Here is a 23804-nt window from a genome sequence, read left to right as displayed (position 1 = left end):
TGTTTTTTAAATTTGATTGCCTGATTATTGTCCTTTAGGATTTGAGTATCCTTTGTCTGGTGTTTTTCTTATAAACACAAGATGGCGCTAGTCTTAGGCTATTTTTAATGATATTGCCCAATGTAACCTTGCCCTTTAGGATTTTATCCTTTGTCTGATGTTCTGCTTTGCAGACACAAGATGGCGCTAGTTAATTAGGCCCATGTTGGTGCTGCTATGGTAACCGCATGGTATATATTGTGCTGCGGCACGTTCACGTTGATCCCCGCCCTACGCTGATGAAGTCCCGCCCACACTGGGACGTAACGCGTACGAGGGGGAGGAGCTACGTCGACGTCACCCGCGTTTGCCTCACAGAGACCTCACACGCTGTCTACATTGATCCGGACGCTGAGCTCCGGTACTAGCTGTTATCCCTGCACTCGGTTTAGAGTGCAGGACAATAATGTTGTATGGGAGAGTGTTGCCTTGCATATTGCTCGCTGGTTCCATCTGGTGGACGCTTTGGAGTTGAGCCCATGTAAGCTGATTACTATTCTTTGGAGGATTTGCTTTTTGCCCTTTGACCTAGCCACAGGTCGAAGTGTTGAGGTGAGAGGCCACCCATTAGCCTTGGTGGAGGATAATCCTGTCCTATGGGTCACAGATCTGATGAAGATTTCTGCACCATTTATCACTATTGTGTTTTTCGGAGCACCTTTATCACTTTGCACTTTATGGACTTTATTTAAATAGTTTGAATTATTGTGTTATAATTTGTATTTTTAGATTTATTCACTTGCGCTGCACTATTTATTTATTCATTCACTTTTGAGATATTTTTTGGGATTATATCTGCAGTGCTGGCTTGCAATTTATTTTTATTTTTATTTATATTTTCCAGCGCTGAATCACTTTAAATCTTTATCAGATTTTCCTGTATGTTTTATCCATAGGAAAAATGTAAAACATGTTCTATTTTTTAACACCGATGGAAAAAAGACCGATGGGGCCCACACACAATCGGTTTGTCCGATGAAAACAGTCCATCGGTCTGTTTTCATCAGACAAACCGATCGTGTGTAAACGGCTTTAAAAGTACATCTAAAGACTCATCTATGATCTAAAGAGGGTAATAATTGTAATACTTGATCTTAGGAGTGTGTTATTTTTATCATTTTTTTCCCCACTTCTCTATAGAAGATAAAGCTAGTTTTCCAGCAAAAACTAGCATTTACAGGGCTGGGGGAAAGCATATCACACTGCATGAAAGCAGGGATTGATTCTTAAAACTATGAATTATGTGCTGCAAACTTCATGAAATTAAGACACTGGGGGAAAAGCTTTGCTGGGACTGTGCCCCTAAAGGTACCCATATAACCCTTCTAACACTATGAGGGCCCAGGTTTTTTTTCTTTATTATACAATAAGGATATCACAGAGAAAAGAGGGGAGAGACATGCTGTAAACAAAGAGGTAGAATTTATAGGGCAAGCCAAAATACATATTATCCGAATTGTATACACACAAATTGATTCTTAGATCATGGGACATGACAAGCAATAATTCAAGGGGTGAGCAACAAACCAGCCAAAACATCAGCAACAAGTCACAGAAAAACAAATGCTAGATGCCAAGAGTGTGACCTGGCACAACCTTATCTAATGATAATGACAGGCCTCCATCCCCAATATAAATTCAGACATAAAAGAGGAAAGTTGGGACTTTAAATGAAGCCTGTCATTATAAATAAGGATAAACTTTTTGTAGAAATAGTATATTTTACTGTCAGGATCCCATTTGAACATATCAAATCATGAAAACACATTTATAGCAATCCATTATAATAATATTTGTAGTCAAAAAGTCTTGCGTATAAAATCGTGTTTACAACATGGGGTACTCATAGTCAATAAACATGATATAGGATACAAAACGTACCAAATATTGCAAATCCACGTATAGACATAATTAATTAAAGACTATTGATAAAAAGAATTCATGAATTACTCATACATCGCAATACACTTTATATATAAAAGAAAGGCAGGATTGAAGCCAGGTATGTCTTTGCATTTATTATTGAAACTCAATGCGTTTCGTTGCATTTCAGCCACTCATCAGGAATATATTGCAAGATGGTACTGTGGAATAAATAAATATCAATTACCATGTAGTGCCCTCTGAAAGAGGGAATAGCAATGTGTCCATTACTTAGAAACCAGCTCCTCCATGGGGGATTTTGGGGCCCTCAGATGAGATGTCTGCCTGGGGGGTTGAGGTGGGAACCCCCCATATAGAGACCAAAGGTGAGAGCCAGGAGGACAGCTCGGATCGCCACAACATGGTTCTTGTGAGTGTAGTGTGTGCACTGGTCGTGCATGACATGCTGCAAAAGGGCTCAAGTGCTCAAAAACATAAAAAAGAGAAGCTCCCATAGTGCACTAATTGGAATAAATATATTTAATAAAATGAATAAGTTGCACTTACAAAATAGTAGCCATACTATTGTCTTAAAGGGTCACTAAAGAATTTTTTTTTTTTTTTTTTTAGCTAAATAGCTTCCTTTACCTTACTGCAGTCTTGGTTTCATGTCCTCATTGTTCGTTTTTGCTCTAATCCTTCTCTGTTTCTGAACACTTTCTGGTTGTCTGTTTCCTGATGAAAAAAGTCATGGGAGCTTTCTCTCTGTGGTCACTAATCAAGGAGGTGTGATTTCTGTGTGTCTAAAACCCCTCAACACCAATCAGTTTCGTTTTCCAAACCATCACTGCCCTGTATTGGCTCTGTACAGCAGAGAAGCAGGAAACATGCAAAAACGAAACTGAAACTACAGGTACATTATATCAGTGTTCCCCAACCCCCGGTCCGCGGCCCACTACCGGGCCGCGGCACTTCTGCAGCCGGGCCGCGAGCAGGCGGCATGAGAGAGCCCCACATGCGGACCGCGGGCTAGGGTTGCCACCTGTCCATTTTTGACCCGCCTGAAACCCGGGCACATATAACCGGGGCAACCCGATTCCCGCGACCGCCATCAGTATTACAGGGTCACGTCACACACACAGTAATGCCTGTGCGCTCCGCATCTGAGCCGGGCTCAGCGGCGAGCGGCAGGCATACCTATTCAGCCTGTGATTGGCTGAATAGGTCACTTGCGGGCGGCGCACACGAGATTACGAGGGTCCGTGATTGGAGCGGGGCTGGAGTTTGACTGTGGTTGATCGCGGCCGCCCGTAGCCCCGCCCCTTGCCTGGCATGTGCTCCGATATGTCTCCTCACTGAGGTATCTTTTTCATCTGCCCTTCTCTGTCAGCTTACTCAGCTACTCCCCCCCCCTCTGTCAGACAACCCCCGTCAGCTACCCCTTCCCGAGTCCTGCCTCACGCTGTGAGTCTCCAGTCCTAAGGTCGCTCTCATCTGCTCTGTCAGCGGCAGTCAGCCCCCTTCCTATCAATCACCCCCCCCTCCTCCTCTGTCACCCCCTCCTCCTCTGTCACCCCTCCTCCTCTGTCACCCCCCTCTCTGTCACCCCCCTCCTCCTCTGTCACCCCCCTCTCTGTAACCCCCCTCCTCCTCTGTCACCCCCCTCTCTGTAACCCCCCTCCTCCTCTGTCACCCCCCTCTCTGTAACCCCCCCTCCTCCTCTGTAACCCCCCCTCCTCCTTTGTCACCCCCTCCTCCTCTGTCACCCCCCCTCTCTGTAACCCTCCCTCCTAATCTGTCACCCCCCCTCCTTTGTCACCCCCCCTCTCTGTAACCCCCCACCTCCTCTGCCACCCCTCCTCCTCTGTCACCCCCCCCCTCCTCCTTTGTCACCCCCCCTCTCTGTAACCCCCCTCCTCCTCTGCCACCCACCCCCCTCCTCCTCCTCTGTCACCCTCCTCCTCCTCCTCTGTCACCCTCCTCCTCCTCCTCTGTCACCCCCCTCCTCCTCTCTGTCACCCCCCTCTCTATAACCCCTCCTCCTCTCTGTAACCCCTCCTCCTCCTCTGTCACCCCCTCCTCCTCCGTCACCCCCTCCTACTGTGTCACCCCCCCTCCTCCTTTCTGTCACCCCCCTCCCTCCTTTCTGTCACCCCCCTCCTCCTCTGTCACCCCCTCTCTGGAACCCCCCTCCTCCTCCTCTGTCACCCCCCTCTCCTCCTCTGTCACCCCCCTCTCCTCCTCTGTCACCCCCCTCTCCTCCTCTGTCACCCCCCTCTCCTCCTCTGTCACCCCCCTCTCCTCCTCTCTGTCACCCCCCCTCCCCCCACTCCTCCTCTCGGTCACCCCCCACTCCTCCTCTCGGTCACCCCCCACTCCTCCTCTCGGTCACCCCCCACTCCTCCTCTCGGTCACCCCCCACTCCTCCTCTGTCAGCTACCCCCAAACAACATGCACCCCCCTTCTTCCCCCGGCTCCAGGGGGGCTAATATCCTGCGGCTGGGTCATACAGCACTGTCTGTGCTCTCTCTCCCACCCAGCCGCCGGCGCCACCAGAGACAGTGAATGGAGGGCCACTGGACTGGGACGCTTTTGCATGATATTACAGACTGCGCCCCCTAACAGGTTCACATAAACATATTTGCAGTGGCTCATGGAAGGTAAGTTTTTTTTTTGTTGTCCAGCTTTAATGGAGGTTTCTATTGGGGGGGGGGGGGGCACAGGCACTGTCTGATCTGGATGGAGGTACAATGCTGCTGACACCATCCACTGCCCTACTGACACCATCCACTGCTCTACTGACACCGCCCTCTGCCCTACTGACACCGCCCTCTGCTCTACTGACACAGTCCACTGCTCTACTGACACCGTCCACTGCTCTACTGACACCGTCCACTGCTCTACTGACACCGTCCACTGCTCTACTGACACCGTCCTCTGCCCTACTGACACCGTCCTCTGCCCTACTGACACCGTCCTCTGCCCTACTGACACCGTCCTCTGCCCTACTGACACCGTCCACTGCCCTACTGACACCGTCCACTGCCCTACTGACACCGTCCACTGCCCTACTGACACCGTCCACTGCCCTACTGACACCGTCCACTGCCCTACTGACACTGTCCATTCTGATTACTACTCTCTTTGAGTTAACCCACAAGGTGTCCCAGGTATTTATCAATCCTATAGTATGTACTACAAAAAAATTGGCGCCGCAAAAGTGTTCGGGTTTGGCTTGCAGAAAAGGTGGCAACCCTAACCGCGGCACTCTGCCATTCGGACCGCAAGGAGACTTTTCTTCCTCCTGCGTCACTCATAGAGCCGACAGCGGGAGGCGGAACAATTCTGTGTGAAGGGCGGAGCTGCCCGAGGTTATCAAACAGGTGATTGGCTGCCAGGACTGTCCTTCATCCTAGCAGCCAATCACCTGTTTGTTACCTCGGCCCTCCATCCAGAACTGTCCCGCCTCCCTCCCTGCAACTTTTCTCCTCATGCTGTGCCTCCCTCTGATCTGTCCCTAAGTGTGGGGGATGGAACCGAGGACTGTAATGTGTGGGGGATGGAACCGAGGACTGTAATGTGTGGGGGACGGAACCGAGGACTGTAATGTGTGGGGGACGGAACCGAGGACTGTAATGTGTGGGGGACGGAACCGAGGACTGTAATGTGTGGGGGGGAAGGCTGAGGACTGTAATGTGTGGGGGGGGGGGGAAGGCTGAGGACTGTAATGTGTGGGGGGGGGAGGCTGAGGACTGTAATGTGTGTGGGGGGGGAAGGCTGAGGACTGTAATGTGTGGGGGGGGGGGGGGAAGGCTGAGGACTATAATGTGGGGGGGGGGCGGAGGACTGTAATGTGGGGTTATGATATAAATAGGGGCAGATGATAGTACTGTTAATGGGGGAGCCCAGAGTAGGACAACACTACCAGTGACAGGGTGAGTGTGAGCAGGGCCTAGTGGGGGCACTAGCTTCATCTGTTGGGGCCTTACCACATCTGGTGGCAGGCAGCATGGCAAGTGACAATCCGCATCTGGTGGCAGGCAGCATGGCAAGTGACAATCCGCATCTGGTGGCAGGCAGCATGGCAAGTGACAATCCGCATCTGGTGGCAGGCAGCATGGCAAGTGACACACTCAAAGCTCCCACTGATTCTGCATTATGGTGGGTTTAACTTTATTTTTTACTACAATGTAATAAATAGAAATAATGCGCTGACAAATTGCCCGCGAAAAATCGATTACCCCCCGCATGCCATCCCCAACCGGGCCTTGGAAAATTTTCTTCCATGCAGCCGGTCCCCGGTGCCAAAAAGGTTGGGGACCACTGCATTATATGATTGATTATCTATTTTTAATAATTTTTAAAAGGAATCAGTTAACTATGTCTCTATACCCTGTAAACAGTAATTTCAGCAAAAAAACATTTTTCCTTTAAGATATGCTGCACGTCTTAAAAAGACAAAACTGTGTCATCATCATCCACTTCACTTCCTGTGTTGTTCGCCCATCCACCATCTTTCAGCAATGCACAGCTATACAGGGAGGAAGCCTTTGGGCTTCCTTTTTCCACTATAAATAATAGGTGCCAAGACATATCTGACTTCAATCCTGCATTGTATGAGCAATTCATGAATTTATTATCAATCATGTTTATATTTTATTAATTATGTCTATATGTGGATTTTCAATATTTGGTTTGTATCCTATATGCCAATGTTTATTGACTACGAGTACCCCATGTTGTAAACATTTTATACGCAAGACTTTTTGACTATAAATATATTTGTCATTTCTACAAAAAAAAATGTTTTCATTTATTGTCATTATTATTTATGACAGGCTTCAGTTAAAGTCCCACCTTTCTTCTTTTTCAAATGCTAGATGCCGTAAAAAGCCCAAGAACCCAGATAATCTTTGCAAAAATGGGCTCAGGTAGGTTAATAGGCACTCACTCCTTGAGGGGAAAAAAATAACTGACATTTAGCTTGGTCTGATGCTGGACTGCACTGCAAAGTAGAGAAACCCATTCCAGAAATCTACAGAAAAAAAAATATTTCATGTGTTCGTTACCTCGGCTTGTTCGGGCGTTTCACCAGCAAAATAGAAAATGTAATGCTCCTCGCTAAAGTGCTGAACTACAATCTGGAAACAGTTTGGCCTAAAATAAAAAGAGGGGACAAATCCAGACAGTAGGTTATTTTTTCCCCCATTTAAAACCAATACATTCTTAGTTTACAAATACTGTATGTCATAATTTGATCAAATAGCAATATTTATATTGACCAATAATTCAGTAAAACAAAATTATACTATATGAATTAAGCTGTAAAATCATTTGTTGTAATGTAAATCTGTTGGCAAATTGAATTGCAGTGAATTAGTATTTAAACGAGTAGTATGGCCAAAGCCGGGAGCCAGTGATTGACGGTCACATATCTCTGCTCAGTGAACACAGAGAACTGAGCGATCAGTGGTTATGTGATTTCTCAGTCTTACAGCCAGCAGGGAACCGGACCATTGGACCGATGCTGCAGCCACATAGGCAAGTACATCTATTCTCTTGTTTGTTGTGCGCCATCAAAGTCCAAACCAGTTGCATAAAGTTTTTCTGATATGCATTAGGCATGGGGGTACTTTGCAATTGCATCAGACCTAATTGACATAGGATAAAGGAGAAGTACAGGCAAATGCTAAACCTGCTCTGTGACACATTCTAAACCTAATCTAGCTAACCCTCTAAAGCAAAAATCACTTTACCTACCTATCCTGCAGCCTGCTCGGTCCCAGCATCAGCTGTCAGGCGGGTGGAGGAGTGGCATCAGACAACGGAAGCCGCATAGTAAGTCTTTGGTTGACGTCACTTCCTATTCATTTCACATCCGTTGTCAGTCCTCTCCTGCACACAGCATCTACCGCTGGAGACTGGCCCGGATCAGGTGCAGAATAGTTAAGTATAGTGAGTTTTGTATTACAGTGTTAGATAGATTAGGCTTAGATTGTGGCATAAAGCAGGTTTAATGTTAGTTAGGTTTTGCCTGGACTTCTCCTTTACCTTTAGTATGCTTTCGATTCAGAGTACAGTAAAGGCTCTTTCACACTATGTGCAGTGACCTGTTTTTTTTCTTTACTGGAAAAATGAAGACCACCACAAAGGCGACATAAAAACGGTTGTTTTTATATGCCCTGTTCACACAACACCGGTGTGATGTGCAAGGCAGTGCAGGAAATATTGCAGCATGTGAAACATAAAAGCCAAACAGCACCTTTTACTGTAAAATAAGTCATTCTAAACATCACAATTCTCCCAACTTACAAAAGGCATGCCAAAAATAAAGCCCAAAATACAGAAAATGGAAACAATCGTACTAAATTATACAATGAGAAAAGATATAGACATATCTCTCATTTTTTTATATATATATATATATATATATATATATATATATATATATATATACACACACACACACACACACACACACACACACACACACACACACACACACACACACTATATATTCTATATAATCTATATACATACACACACGCTCACTAAACATGTGTATTTTGCATGCAAAATGTTATTCTTTATGGAACCCCTATGCATTTAGAACTTGGTCTTGTTCAATCTGCGCTGTGATTGTTGAGCTAGCGTGGTCAACAGTGCATCTCCCCTCCTCCCACCACTGTCTGACCACAATGCTCAAAAAGGAGAGAAATACTTGCCTAGTTCTGAACAGCACAGGAGGAGAGGGGGCGTGGCAGAAAGTACACATAAGAGGGTCTGCACAACCCACACCCCCCTGAAAGCTGCCAGGACCAAACATCTGTAGTCCTCTCATCTCAGAGCCCTGCTTCACCCTAAGCACAGTCTTTCACAAAAGCACAACCACACACACTTGTAACTGCTCCAGTCTCATTTAGGCAATTGGGCCCAGACCCAACCACCTGCTAATCTGGGGAGACTGACTAGAATGGTAACAGGTTTCTTGTTGAAGACTTTAATTCTGCTCTATCATTCACAACAAGACAAGCTGCTAGCTAGTACTCTAGTTTCTCTCCACTGAATTAATGGTGGCTGGCAGGTCAGTCTGGGCTTAGTACTGCTGGTCTGTTCAGTGCAAGGAGGAGGGTTACAGCAGAAGAGGCACAGGGCTATAAGATTGGCATCAACTGGCTGGGTATAGTTGCACCATAGACACCAAAAAGTTAGGCTTCAGCCTGGGTTGGAGCTACATCCGGCATAAACAGAAAAATATACTTTGACAACCAACTGCACAGAGCTAAACAGGACCAAGTGTAATGTGCAGCGGGGTCCCACAGGGGGATTCAAGAAGAATGTTAAACTTTTAGTGATACTCCTTTAATGGTTGCACTTCACTAAACAATTTTCTAAGAACAGCATGCAAAACATATAAAATACACATCTACAAACGTTTATCGTGACTAAAGAGATGGAAAAGAGAAAACTTAACCCATTAATGTTTTAAAAATTGCAACCCCAGTGCACAACATGAAAACACAATGGACACACAAAAGATGCAATTAGAAAATATGTTTTCTTTTGTATGTAACACTTTATGGATGGTTTTCATCTTTTATCTAACTATATTGTTCTAACCAAGTTCAATGCCCCCTTACACTACATACAATATGCACCAGTTAGTATTGTATCCATTTAAAAATATTCAACATATTGTAACATAAAGCCAGCTTAAAACCTGTATCTTATCTGGACATTAGCAGCCTCCTGTAATCAAAAGGGGGGTCAGCACTTTTGGCCAATTAGGCTTAGTACCAATGCTGCAAATTGTGGCCAAGGTTACCAAGCGGTATGAAGGGTTCATCTGGGTGCAAATTCTTATGCTTCGCCAGATTGGCTGCTAGGTGATTATTGACTTTTATTTGGGACCTCCGTTTACCTCCTGGGACTTAAGAATCCAAAGGAGAGTGGTCTATAGAGGGTGCCAAGGAAAAGGTTGTCGGAGCACTTTTCTACTTATTCACACTTACAGCGCATCCGGAAAGTATTTACAGCGCTTCACTTTTTCCACATTTTAGGTTTTAGCCTTATTCTAAAATGGATTAAATTCCTAATTTTCCTCGAAGTTCTACAAACAATACCCCATAATGATAAACGTGAAAGAATTTTGAAATCTTTGCAAATTAAAAAAAAAAAAAAAAAAAAAACGTACAGAAGCATTCACAGCTTTGCCCAATACTATGTTGAAGCACCTTTGGCACCAACTACAGCTTCAAGTATTTTTGAGTATGATGCTACAAGCATAGCACACCTATTTTTGGCCAGTTTCTCACATTCTTCTTTGAAGGAGCTCTCAAACTATCAGGTTGGATGGGAAGCACTGGTACAAAGCCATTTTCAGATCTCTCCAGAGATGTCCAATTGGCTTCAAGTCTGGGCTCTGGCTGGGCCACTCAAGGACATTCACAGAGTTGTCCGGTAGCCACTCCTTTGTTATCTTGTCTGTGTGCTTAGGGTGTTGTCCTGTTGGAAGATGAACCTTTGCCCCAGTCTGAGGTCTAGAGTGCTCTGGAGCAGGTTTTCAGTAAGGATGTCTCTCTAGATTGCTGCATTTATCTTTCCATCGATCCTGACTAGTCTCCCAGTTCATGCCACTGAAAAACATCCCCACAACATGATGCTGCCACCACCATGTTTCACTGTAGGGATGGTATTGGCCAGGTGATGAGCGGTGCCTGGTTTCCTCCAGATATGATGCTTGCCATTCAGGCCAAAAGAGTTCAATATGTGTTTCATCAGACCAGAGAATTTTGTTTCCCATGGTCTGAAAGTCCTTCAGGTGCCTTTTGGCAAACTCCAGATGGGCTGTCATGTGCCTCTTACAGGGGAGTTTGGCCACTCTATCATACATGCCCGATTGGTGGAGTGCTTCTGGAAGGTTTCTCTCTCTCCATAGAGAGAGCTGGAGCTCTGTCAGAATGACCATTGGGGCCTGACTAAGGCCCTTCTCCCCCGATCGCTTACTTTGGCCAGGCGGCACACCCTAGGAAGAGTCGTGGTGGTTCCAAACTTCTTCCATTTATGGATGATGGAGGTCACTGTGCTCATGGGGACCTTCAATGCTGCAGAAATTGTTCTGTCTTGGTTTGTACAATGACATGGACTGTCAACAGTGGGACCTTATATAGACAGGTGTGTGCCTTTCCAAATCATGTCCAATCAATTGAATTTACCAGGTGGACTTCAATCAAGTTGTAGAAACATCTCAAGGATGATCAGTGGAAACAGGATGCGCCTGAGCTCAATTTGTCATGGCAAAGACCAAATACTAATGCACGTGTTTTTTTTTAAATTTTTAATACATTTGCAAAGATTTCAAACACACTTCCTTCACGTTGTCATTATGAGGTATTGTTAGTAGAATTTTGAGGAAAATAATGAATTTAATCAATTTTGGAATAAGGTTGCAACATATCAAAATGTGGAAAAAGTGAAGCCACATGAATACTTTCCAGGTGCACTGTAGGTCACGGAATTAGATGACCTGCACTTTGTAACATGTGGTGGAGGTTTATGAACATTGGTGCAGTAGGATTTCCACTTATGGGTGGAGGTGATCACATTGTGGTGCAGGAAGATATCCATACCTGATTGATGTGGAAAATTAAACTTATTTTTACCACCAAGTTATTTAAGTGTATTTGATACCTTTGTGCGGTTTAGATCTAGATATCTATATATCTATCTTGCGTCTTCTGTCATGGTTACCTAGATCATAATATTGCTGGACCCAATTATAAATCTTTGGACTGAGAATTTTGTGCTATACTTTTGTGTAGGTAAGCTATAGGGGTACGCAAATTGACACGGAATGCAATTCTTTAGTCCCAATTCACCATCTTCCACTTCTGCAATAAAGGGCGCCATTACTATGCTAACTAAATCCTTTATGATTTTATACAGCCAAGGCATTTCAAAGTTGTGTGGTAAAGAAAAAGAAAAAACAATTGGTAGTGACAAAACGGTGAAACTCTCAGAACATGTTGTTAACAGAGGATTTGGAACCTCTCACCTGCCAAACAGACTGTCATGGACTACATAGACAGAACATACACTTAAATCAATTAATCCTTTGGGCTTTGTGGCACGCTTTTCACTTTCAAAATAAATAAGTTGGGCATCATTACCCTCTAATATAAAATACAAGTTCTTCCACCTTTTGCCTTTACCTATTGAAAAAAACAAAAAGAATACATTAGGCCTTTGTTATACGTTAAAATCGCAACCATAGTGACATAAAATACAGGCAATAGCTGGGGTTATTTACGAATATATGTATTATTTTGACAGCTGGGGTTATTTACACACACACACACACACACATATATTAGAGCTGCACGATTCTGGCCAAAATGAGAATCACAATTTTTTTTGCTTAGAATAAAGATCACGATTCTCACGAAGTAAAATCTTTTACATTTATGCAAAATAAAATAAAAAATTGGGCTAACTTTACTGGTTATTTTTTTTTTATTATTCATTAAAGTAATTATTCCCCAAAAATAGCATTTGAAAGACCGCTGCGCAAATACAGTGCGACATAAAATATTGCAACAACCGCCATTTTATTCTCTAGGGTCTCTACAAAAAGTGTGTGTGTATATGATATATATATATATATATATATATATATATATATATATATATATATATATATATATATATATATATATATATATATAATTTTTCAATTTGACTTTTACATCAAAGGAATAGACTTCTGTATGTAAATTAGGAACGTTTAACCACTTAAAGGGGTTGTAAAGGTAAAAAAAAAAAATTCCCTAAATAGCTTCCTTTACCTTAGTGCAGTCCTCCTTCACTTACCTCATCCTTGGATTTTGCTTTTAAATGTCCTTATTTCTTCTGAGAAATCCTCACTTCCTGTTCTTCTGTCTGTAACTCCACACAGTAATGCAAGGCTTTCTCCCTGGTGTGGAGAAAGACTCTTGAGGGGGAGGGGGCGAGCAGGAGTGTCAGGACGCCCACTAACACACAGGTCCTTTCTCCATCTGCAAAGTAGAGTATGTCCTGACACCAGGGAGAAAGCCTTGCATTACTGCATGTAGTTACAGACAGAAGAACAGGAAGTGAGAATTTCTCAGAAGAAATAAGGACATTTAAAAGCAAAATCGAAGGATGAAGTAAGTGAAGGAGGACTGCACTAAGGTAAAGGAAGCTATTTAGGAAAAAAAAAAATTCTCTTCCGTTCATAGACGGACACAGCCTTCATTGACATTAGGGTTATGCTCCTTCTTACCAGGAGAGTTTAGGCAGAATTTAACAGCACTTAAAGTGTTAAAACCTTTCCTTCGTGCCGCTCCTCCCAGGGGGCGTGGCTCCCCCAGGCATAACCCACACCCTGCTCTAGGAGCCTCAGTCTTTTTCTGCCTAACGACAGGAGAGGAGTCAGGCGCTTCTGGAGTCCCTGTACTCTGGAGTTTTTTTCTTGCGATTTTTCTCGCTTTTATTATTTTGTTCCTGCATTTTTGAATCCTGTGATTCTTCTATCAACAGCCGACTGGGTGACAGGCTGGGTCTTGACTCTTGTAGTCCCCCCATGTTCGGCCATCGAGCGTGTGCCGGCCCTTAGCTCAGCTTTGAGACGTCCACGACAGGCCCCGTTGCTCCAGGGGCGGCCGGGGAACTTCGGTTCTAGGGCACACATATGACCGGTCTCTATGGCTTTGTCACAGTGTGACGGACACAGCCTTCATTGACATTAGGGTTATGCTTCTTCCTACCAGGAGAGTTTAGGCAGAATTTAACAGCACTTAAAGTGTTAAAACCTTTCCTTCGTGCCGCTCCTCCCAGGGGGAGTGGCTCCCCCAGGCATAACCCACACCCTGCTCTAGGAGCCTCAGTCCGTAACAAGCAGTACAAACCAAGGAGGGGTGGGTGTTGTGTCCGTCTATGAACTCAGAGAAATGGATTTTACGGTGAGTACAAAAATCCTATTTTCTCTTCCGTTCATAGACGGACACAGCCTTCATTGACATTAGGGACGTCCCCAAGCAGTGTCAAAAAATTCGAGGGGTGGGAAAGTAACACAGCAAACCAGGTTACACCCCAAACAAAAACCGGAGTTGCTCAACGGAGAAACTCCAAATATAAACTGCCGCCCGTAACACCTGCGGCTGAGGAAGGCATCAAAAGATGCACACACATCCACCTCGAAAAACTTTGAAACAGCGTGGATTGACGACCAGGATGCATCCCAACACCGCTGTAACACAGAGGCATGATGCCGGAAAGCCCAAGAGGCCCCGATCGTCCTGGTCAAATGCGCCATTAACCCGAAAGGGGGGCGCACGCCCCTTCAGGGCATAGGCCTGAAGCACAATCCGTCGGAACCACCTAGGAACGGTGGCCGACGAGACTGCCAGGCCCTCTGCCAGTGAGCCCGACTTCTGGAACGGAACCGTAACATATAAGTACACTCGTAGGGCCCGAACCACATCCAGAGGATGCAAAGTGGCCTCCTCTTGGCATTTCGGCCGAGGACATAAGGATGGAAGAACAATGTCCACATCCAAGTGAAAAGCCGAAACGACCTTAGGGAGAAAAAACGGCTGCGGCCGCAGCACCACCTCATCCTTACGGATGACCAAGCAGGGAGCCTTGCAAGACAAGGCCGCCAGAACAGACAGACACCCGTCTGATCAAGGTAATTGCTACCAGAAATAAAATCACCTCCCGAAGCACTGAAAGGAATAAATTCAAGTCCCATGGGGGAAATGGAGGGCGCACCGGAGGGGCTACCTGCCAGACCCCCTGACCCACCGTACGCACCCAGGAGTGCGATGCCAAGGGTCGCTGCAAGTAAAAACAGCCAGAGCAGAAATCTGGCTCCTAACCGTACGCAAGGCGAGAGCCTGAACCACTCCCTGCTGCAAAGACAGCAGAATCCTGTACACAACGCATGTACGAGAGTGCCATTTCTTCTCCCCACACACAGAGAAGTAGGCCTTCCATGTATGAGGAAAAAACCTACGTGAGGTAGACTTCCGTGCAGGCAGCACGGTAGAGACCACCGAGCCCAATAGGCCTCGGTCCTTAAGCCCCTGGCTCTCAACAGCCACGCCGCTAAGGACGGTGGCTGTGAAACAGGGTGGAAGATCGGACCCTGTAACAGGAATCAATTCCCAGGGGAAGACACTAGGGAGCGTCTGCTACCAGACGCACCTGGTCCGCGTACCAGAAGCGACGCGGCCAATCTGGGGCAATCAGGACCGATAGAATCCCTCCAGCTTCCACTCTGCGCAGCAGGCGAGGAAGAAGCTTCCGAGGAGGGAAGGTGTAAAGTAGGCGACAGTGACCCCAAGGAGCCACCAACGCGCCTGACGCGTCCGCCCACGGGTCCTTAAACCTGGCCACGAACCGTGGCACCTACCGATAGACGGGACGCTAGAAGGTCCACGTCCGGAGTGCCCCACTTTCGGCACAGACCCCAAAACACCTGCGGGTGGAGAGACCACTCTCCTTGGCCCAATGCAGTGCGACTTAGGTAGTCGGCTAGCCAATTCCGTATTCCCGGAATGTACCCGGCCGATAGAGCCGGAACGGACCCTTCGGCCCACCGAAAGGATGTGCGCGACCCCCGTCGCTGCAACAGAACTCTGTGTGCCTCCCTGATGATCAACCTACGCCACGGACGTGGTGTTATTGGACAGGATCCTGACCGGTCGGCCCTGTAGATCCAGGGACCACCTGGCAAGGCAAAGCTTGATTGCTCGGAGCTCCAGAACGTCGATCAGTAGGCAGGACTCCACCTGAGTCCAGTGCCCCTGGGCTGACTGGGTGCCCCAAGTGCCCCTCCCCAACCGGAGAGGCTGGCATCCGTCGTGACCACTGTCCAGTGGCCTGCAGAAAAATGACTTTCCGGCCCGAAGCACCGGAAACGCCAGCCACCACACCAGGGGAGACATGATCAGATGACTCAATTGAATCTGGTAATCCAGAGATGACGGAAGCTAGTCCCAATCGTGACAGCAGTTCCCTCCGTAGCACCCTGGCGTGGAATTGGGCATACGGAACCACCTCGAAAGAGGCTACCAACTGACCCAGAACCTTCCTGCAGAATCGCAGAGATGACCGCTTCTGGGTCGGCAACTGCTGCACAGCAGATAGCAGAGTCTGAAGTTTTTCCGTTAGGAGAAAAACACTCCCGCCCCTGGAAATCCAGGACTAGTCCCAGGTATTCCAGTCCCCGAGACAGAATCAACCCTGATTTCAGGACAATCCAGAAACCAGCCGAACACGGAGAGCCTGACACGTGATAAACACGGCTCCAACAATGCAGAGCTCGAAGAAGCTCGTAGGAGAATGTCGTCCAGACATCCCATGATAACAAACCCCCGCTGTCACAGCCGGGCCAGTATCGGGACGAGCACCTTGGCGAAAACCCGCCGAATGGGAAGGACACCAATTGAAAATGGTCCCCCCCGACCGCAAAGCACAGAATCTCCGGTGGTTTGAGGATATGCAGGTACACGTTCATGACATCCAAGGATGCCAGAAAATCCCCCTGATGGAGTGCCGCTATTACCAAGCGAATCGACACCACCTAAAAGTTTGCACCTTGACAAAACAAACGAGGGACTTGAGGCCCAGGATTGACCGGGCCCCATCCTCCGTGGGGACACAAACAGAATGGAGTAAAAACCCTGAGACCGTTCCAACGAGGGAACTGGCACAATCACTCCCCTGACCAGAAGATCCTGGACAGCCCCTGACAGAGTCAACCGGCGAACCGGAGGAGGCCAGGGGCTGGAGGGAAAAAACCTGCTTGGCAGACAAGAGAGAAACTCAATCTTGTACCCCAAGGAAAACACTTCGCAATGCGAAGCCAGTCTCCCACCTGAGACACGGGCGGGAGCAGACCTTCAGGCGGAAGCGGGTATGTCCGCAGACTTGTTAGGCATGCGGTATCAGGTGCGCTGCTACCCCGCAGCGGGGATTCAAGCACCATGTAGACCTACCCCCACCGCACAGGGCGAGCAAAAAAACGCTCGGAGGTAGGCAAGGAGGGTCCTTGCACAGGGCGAGGTCCCTAGCCCTTCCCAGACCGTGGGAACAGCATGCGCTTACCACCCGTGGCATCCTCAATGATGCCATTCAGGGAAGTCCCAAAAGGACCGTTCACCCTTAACGGCCATCACCAAGGCCACCTTAGAGGACTAGTCCGCAGACCAGCTCTTCAGCCACACAAGGCGGCGCAGAACCACTGCATAGACGGAAGCCCCGGATCGTATCCATGGCCGCCTCGCAGAGAAAATTCTGACCCTGAACCAATTGTTCAGCCAGGTCCCTAGAGGATTCGGAAGCCCCTTCTTCCAGCTCCTGCAGCAGGAGCTTCGCCCTTTTAGTCTGGGCCTGATCAGGGCCCCGGCCAGAGCCGGCCTCACCGCCGAACCCACCACTGTGAATAGGGAGCGGGCCACGGCCTCCACTCTCCTATCAGCGGGATCCTGAAATGCAGGAGCCCCTTCCACAGGCAACGTAGCGGCCTTGCGCAGTCTGGACACAGGGGGGGGTCCACTAGCGGAGGAGAGACCTACTTTTTTTTTTTTTTTTTAAAAGCCCCCCTCAAGGGGGTAACGGGTTGCAAAGTTTTTTGACAAACTTTTTGCGGTGCATCCCATTCCTTGTATAACATATATTGTCCAAATAAGGAACACAAGGAAACACTTCAGCGGTGCGTGGTAGTCTGCTGGTACTGACACGGAGGTGTCTCCGCCACATCCTCAATTTTTAGAGTCTCACGCACCGCAGAAACAAGAGCTCCAACAAATTCTTGCTAGCAACTGACTGCAGAGTCATCCTCACTATCCATAAGGGTTAAACCCGCAGCCTCTGACATAACAGAACCAGAAAAAAACAGCGATTCTGGGTCATCCCCCAGAAGCAGGCTCAGGGAGGGGGTGCTTTTTATCCCCCATCCGGGCACTAGCTGCTTCAAACCTGGCAAGAAACCCAGGACAGCCAACATAACAGATGTGGCAGGGGAAGGGGCGTTAAGGGTTAACTCAGGCATAGCTTGAGAGGGAGACCTGGCTCAGGTTCCATAGTGTCAGCGCTGAGTCACCCACCCTGCAAGGCAGGACAAAAAAAAAACCACTGGTCACCTCCTTGCTGCTATTGCAGAGCATGGGGGCCCCCGGTATTCACCACCCCACCCAGCTGCAGAGGGAGATGAAAAGAGGTGTGCTCTGATGTGCTGGCTGTGATGTGTCTGTCACCTCAAGGAAGATTCACAGCGTTTCACAGCACTAAAACTGTTACAGCACTAAAACTGTTACAGCACTAAAACTGGTAGAAGAGACCAGAGGCTGTGCTGAGTCTGTCACCTCATGGAAGAATCACAGCGTTACCAAGGAGATTTCCAAGATGGCCGCCGTCTGAGGTAAAAATCAACTCATAGAACACAGCAGCACCCCCCAGAGTAACAACACAGTCCCCCAACAACACACGGGCCCCGGTGGTAATAAAGAAAACCCAGGAGGCCCCCCTTCACAGCCACTACCCAGTCAGGGGAAGGAGGGAAAGGAAAGGGAGAGAGGAAAGCAGGGCGGACCCTCAGCCGACCTCCCCAGGGAAAACACCAGCCAGGCCACTTACCCGAGTAAGGGGCCACTACTTACCCGTCCTGCGACTACCCGGCTGGAGGTATCCCAGACAGAACCAACGTCCGTAAACGGCATGGCTGTCGGCCAGACACACTGTGACAAAGCCATAGAGACCGGTCATATGTGTGCCCTAGAACCGAAGTTCCCCGGCCGCCCCTGGAGCAACGGGGCCTGTCGTGGACGTCCCAAAGCTGAGCTAAGGGCCGGCACACGCTCGATGGCCGAACATGGGGGGACTACAAGAGTCAAGACCCAGCCTGTCACCCAGTCGGCTGTTGATAGAAGAATCACAGGATTCAAAAATGCAGGAACAAAATAATAAAAGCGAGAAAAATCGCAAGAAAAAAACTCCAGAGTACAGGGACTCCAGAAGCGCCTGACTCCTCTCCTGTCGTTAGGCAGAAAAAGACTGAGGCTCCTAGAGCAGGGTGTGGGTTATGCCTGGGGGAGCCACGCCCCCTGGGAGGAGCGGCACGAAGGAAAGGTTTTAACACTTTAAGTGCTGTTAAATTCTGCCTAAACTCTCCTGGTAAGAAGGAGCATAACCCTAATGTCAATGAAGGCTGTGTCCGTCTATGAACGGAAGAGATTTTTTTTTTTCCTAAATAGCTTCCTTTACCTTAGTGCAGTCCTCCTTCACTTACCTCATCCTTCGATTTTGCTTTTAAATGTCCTTATTTCTTCTGAGAAATTCTCACTTCCTGTTCTTCTGTCTGTAACTACATGCAGTAATGCAAGGCTTTCTCCCTGGTGTCAGGACATACTCTACTTTGCAGATAGAGAAAGGAGCTGTGTGTTAGTGGGCGTCCTGACACTCCTGCTCGCCCCCTCCCCCTCAAGAGTCTTTCTTCACACCAGGGAGAAAGCCTTGCATTACTGTGTGGAGTTACAGACAGAAGAACAGGAAGTGAGGATTTCTCAGAAGAAATAAGGACATTTAAAAGCAAAATCCAAGGATGAGGTAAGTGAAGGAGGACTGCACTAAGGTAAAGGAAGCTATTTAGGGAATTTATTTTTTTACCTTTACAACCCCTTTAAGTGGTTAAACGTTCCTAATTTACATACAGAAGTCTATTCCTTTGATGTAAAAGTCAAATTGATAGAATGTTTAGATTTAACATTCCACTGATAGAATGTTTTCAAAACTTGGCAGACTGCCCAGACTTTGACTTTTGGCTGAGAGTAGAGAGGAAATTCTTTCCATACCAAAGTGCAGAGAGAAAAATCTTCGCATACCAAAGATTGTGAAACCCTGTGTCAAGATCTCAAGGGGAAAAGATCATGATAGCGATTCTTGACGATTAATCGTGCAGCTCCATATATATATATATATATATATATATATATATATATATATATATATATATATATATATATATATATATTATACACACACACACACACACATATATATACACACATTACATACACATATATACACACACACACACACACACACAATATCCCCTTAGCAGTCGTCTGGGTTTCATACTGATGGACAATGACCCTGGACCAAAATAGCACCCTGCAACCAACTACATGAGTTGCATCAGGTGCCGAGGTAGGCACCCAAACAGGATTAAGTCCCAGAAGCGTCGATACAAGCCACCTCCATAATGTAGGTTCTGGGTACCACTCCCAAAGTTTTATGAAAGTTGCACCAATCTGGATGTGCTGCTTCTTTTGTTGCATTTTAAGACTGTATTACTGTTCATTGAAGAGCTGATTGAAGAATCAAAAGTAAAATAATAAACTAGTTAAGCCAAGATTATCTGTAAGGAGGAAAAGGTTCATCATTTTAGGACTGTAGCAAAAACACTGAGGGTTCACAGAGTGGGGTTGGGCTAAAAGGGGACACCTAGGGACTTTGTCTTAAAAAATATGAAGGTACCAGCTTATGGTACTGTGAATATGAAGCCTGTGTCCCGTACTGCACGATTAGTCACTTGCCTACTGAGCACTTTTAACGCCTTCCTGCACAGGCCAGTTTTCAGCGCCGTCGCACTTTGAATGACAATTGCACGGTCATGCAACGCTGTATTTAAATGACCATCTTATCTTTTTTTGGAACGGATTTTTATTTTTTGCTAAACAAAACGGAAAAAAGATGGAAAATTATGAAAAAAAAAAAGTTTTAGTTATAATATTTAGTAAATAAGTCATTTTTCTCTTTCACTGATGTGTGCTGATGAGGCTGCACTGATAAGGTACCAATATGCAGCACTGATGGACATTATCGGTATGTCTCAGTGGTCAACCCTTCACCACCCCCTCAAGAGAAATTAAACCTTCCAAAACTTTAAATAAACCTTTAAAAATTACAAGAAAAGGTGAAAAAGACTAGTAGATTTAATATTTGCAGATGCAAAATTATCAAGAATTTCTGTAAACATTTAGGGTAACCTGAAAGAATTGTGACTAAGGGCTGGATTCATAAAATGTATTTCCTCTTAAAATCTGAGATAAAATAATTCAGAGCTTTTTTCAATTCACAAAAAAAAAAAAAAATGCTCCTAAATAAAGCATATTTTAAGTAATGAAACCGTGCAGTATTTTATCGCACAATGTGATATCCAGTGGAGAAGGATTAAAACTAGGGCTGAAACTAATCGATTACCATTTTCATAATCGATTAATCGGCCAGTAACATAATGGGGTTAAAGAAAATAATTTGCCCTTTATAGAAAAACAGCAAATAAATCGCTACTGTAATTACTTTCACAATTCCACAGTAAGAAAATGAACCCCTTACAGTAAGCCATTATGTACTGTTTTGTACTATAAAGGGCCAATTTTAGTTTTTTTAACCCCATTATGTTACTAAATGTCGTCGGTCTGTTTTTTTAATGCAAACCTGTGCTTTTTTGGTTCAATATACTTCAATAGAGAAGCTGCAGAAAAGCATGTAATGTGTTTTTGCAGCAATTTGTGTTTTTTAATCTGCTCAACAAATTGACCCAAAAAATTGCAAAAAAGCAAATCGCAGCAAAATTACATGCGCAAAAATCAAAACGCACAGCAAAAAGCACTGCAGAAACAGATCAAAAGCAAACTGCATAGGTGTGTACTGAGCCTTATGCTGGCCACACGGTTCAATTTTCAAACAAGAATATTCATACGAAAAATCTTTGTACATTCGCTGAATGAAAGAAATGTTGTTTGAAATTTTCACTTGCTTTTAACATTCAGTTTTTAAAATGAATGCAATTTCCGAATGAGAATTCTTTTGACCAAGAATTTTTCTATTTCTAAATTTTCCCATCATTGTGGTTGAAAACGAACCTCGATTTGACCCCAACGATTAGAAAATCGTTCTTAAAATACATTTTCATTTTTTTTTTTAAAAGGAAGACATTTTTTTTGTATGGCCAGCATATAGATATATATATATTACTTATATTGAAAATCGGTAAAACGGTCTCTTTTTTTTATATAAAAAAAAAAAAAAAATGTTATCAGAGTCTGAGTAGTTTAATAGTATATACAGTATACATCTCCTCTAATAGTATATACAGTATACATCTCCTCTAATAGTATATACAGTATATCTCTTCTGTCTGTTATTCTCAGAGTGATCGACAGATTACTCTGATCCAAGCGCTCAATGGTATGCTCGTAAATATTTTAGAGCAATAACAGCAGCTATTATATAAAAAATGAAGTATTAAAAAGCATATGTATTATTAAAACAATTATCAATAAAATAAAATTAAACTTGCACGGCGGCTAGCATCTACCCGGGACTCTCAGAGGAGACAATTTGGTGACCAAAACCTTATTACTGAGTGAGCAGATGCAGCAACCTATGTGACAAGCTTTTATACTTTTAGGCTGCATTCACACCTGAACGTGGCGTATGTTACCACGATTTGCCGCGACAAATTGCAGCGTTTTGTCCCGAGATTTCCCGCGACAAAACGCGGCGTTTTTTAAGCCCAACATACGCCGGAGGGGTGATCAACATTGTCGGCTATGCCGAACGCCGCCTGAAAAAAGGTCCGGGACTTGTTTTGAGCTTCAGGCGTACGGCGTTTCGGCATGGAGATGTGAACCATTTCCATAGCCGACAATGTTAAATCACCCCTCCAGCGTATTGCAGGCTGCAATAGCGTCGCGCTACAGGCGACAATACTCCTAGGTGTGAATGGAGCCTTATACTGTGTAAGCATAAACGGGTAGCAGGGGTTGTATTACGTTAATAAAAGGGTTTTACACTATATGCAGTCTCCTTTTGCTTCCCTGCATGTCTGCTGTGTTGCACACTCATACCCTATGAACATCATCACCATACACCTGAGGAGATCTGTCGAGATTGATCGTATTGGTTGGATTCACACAATGCCCATAATTTCTGCAATCTGGTGAGTACAACAGGGGAACACGACAGAGTGTATGTGGCAGTACCTGAGGGGATCAGAGATTGCACCCTATAAATTCCACCAGAATTGTGGAAATTAGCATTCAAGGAGTCAATTGGACTTAACTTTTGAAATAGGACTCTGGGAGGTTGGAATTATTGGACAACAATTACCTATATGGGATGATTTGCATTGTTGATCTACACCCACGGTCTTGTTTCATTTTCATTATATGTGTGCAGAGCATGAGGGTTTGACTCTAAGGCTTTTAGCGCTGTTAATGTTTTATTGATAATTGTTTTAATAATACATATGCTTTTTAGTATTCTCAGAGTGGAGGAGATCTTTTGCTCCCTAACCATATACAGTAGTTGGTTATTTATATTTTACCACTGCATATAGATATTTAGGAATAAATGGCCTTTTCTTAAAACTTAAAAATTATACACTACTACGTTTTTTTTTTTTAAAGGTTATTATCCGATTAATCGAAACAATAATCAGCCAACTAATCGATTATGAAAATAATCGTTAGTTGCAGCCCTAATTAGAACCCCTGTCAGTTTTTATTGCGAAGAGGTAAAATGGTTTAAACCATAGAAATATGCCAATAAAAAAGACAATGTTCTTACAGGGGAGATTTCCTTTCACGTCTGTCCCATAGCAAAAACAGGAAGTGAGAGGGAATCCCCATTTGAACATTATTACTTTTCTGGGGACAATCCAAAATTTGGGAATTCCTTTCACTTTCAATAATGATAAAAAGGATAAATCCCCCTAACAGGGGCACTGACATCTCGCGATGCGTGCCCCCACGTCATGTGACGCCCAGTCAGGATAACTGAACCACTTCCCTGCTGTCATTCTGCTATAG

The 23804-nt window shown here is 45.4% G+C and overlaps 1 protein-coding gene across 4 annotated transcripts in view; it reads right to left on the bottom strand.

Annotated features, from left to right (window-relative positions):
* RASA1 (RAS p21 protein activator 1) overlaps positions 1-23804 on the bottom strand; it is a 140788-nt gene that overhangs the window by 43421 nt on the left and 73563 nt on the right. For all 4 annotated transcript variants that reach the window (XM_040341806.1, XM_040341813.1, XM_040341820.1 and 1 more), the window contains exons 11-12: positions 11957-12113; positions 6972-7059 (exon numbers count right to left, since the gene is read on the bottom strand). In XM_040341806.1, the coding sequence (XP_040197740.1) occupies positions 6972-7059; positions 11957-12113 (245 nt within the window). The remainder of the gene's footprint in view (positions 1-6971; positions 7060-11956; positions 12114-23804) is intronic.

This window comes from Rana temporaria, chromosome 1, assembly GCF_905171775.1.
Source record: "Rana temporaria chromosome 1, aRanTem1.1, whole genome shotgun sequence".
Classification (NCBI taxonomy): Eukaryota; Metazoa; Chordata; class Amphibia; order Anura; family Ranidae; genus Rana; species Rana temporaria.
The sequence above is the reverse complement of the archived record's forward strand: the minus strand, read 5'-3'. Positions and strand labels throughout refer to the sequence as shown.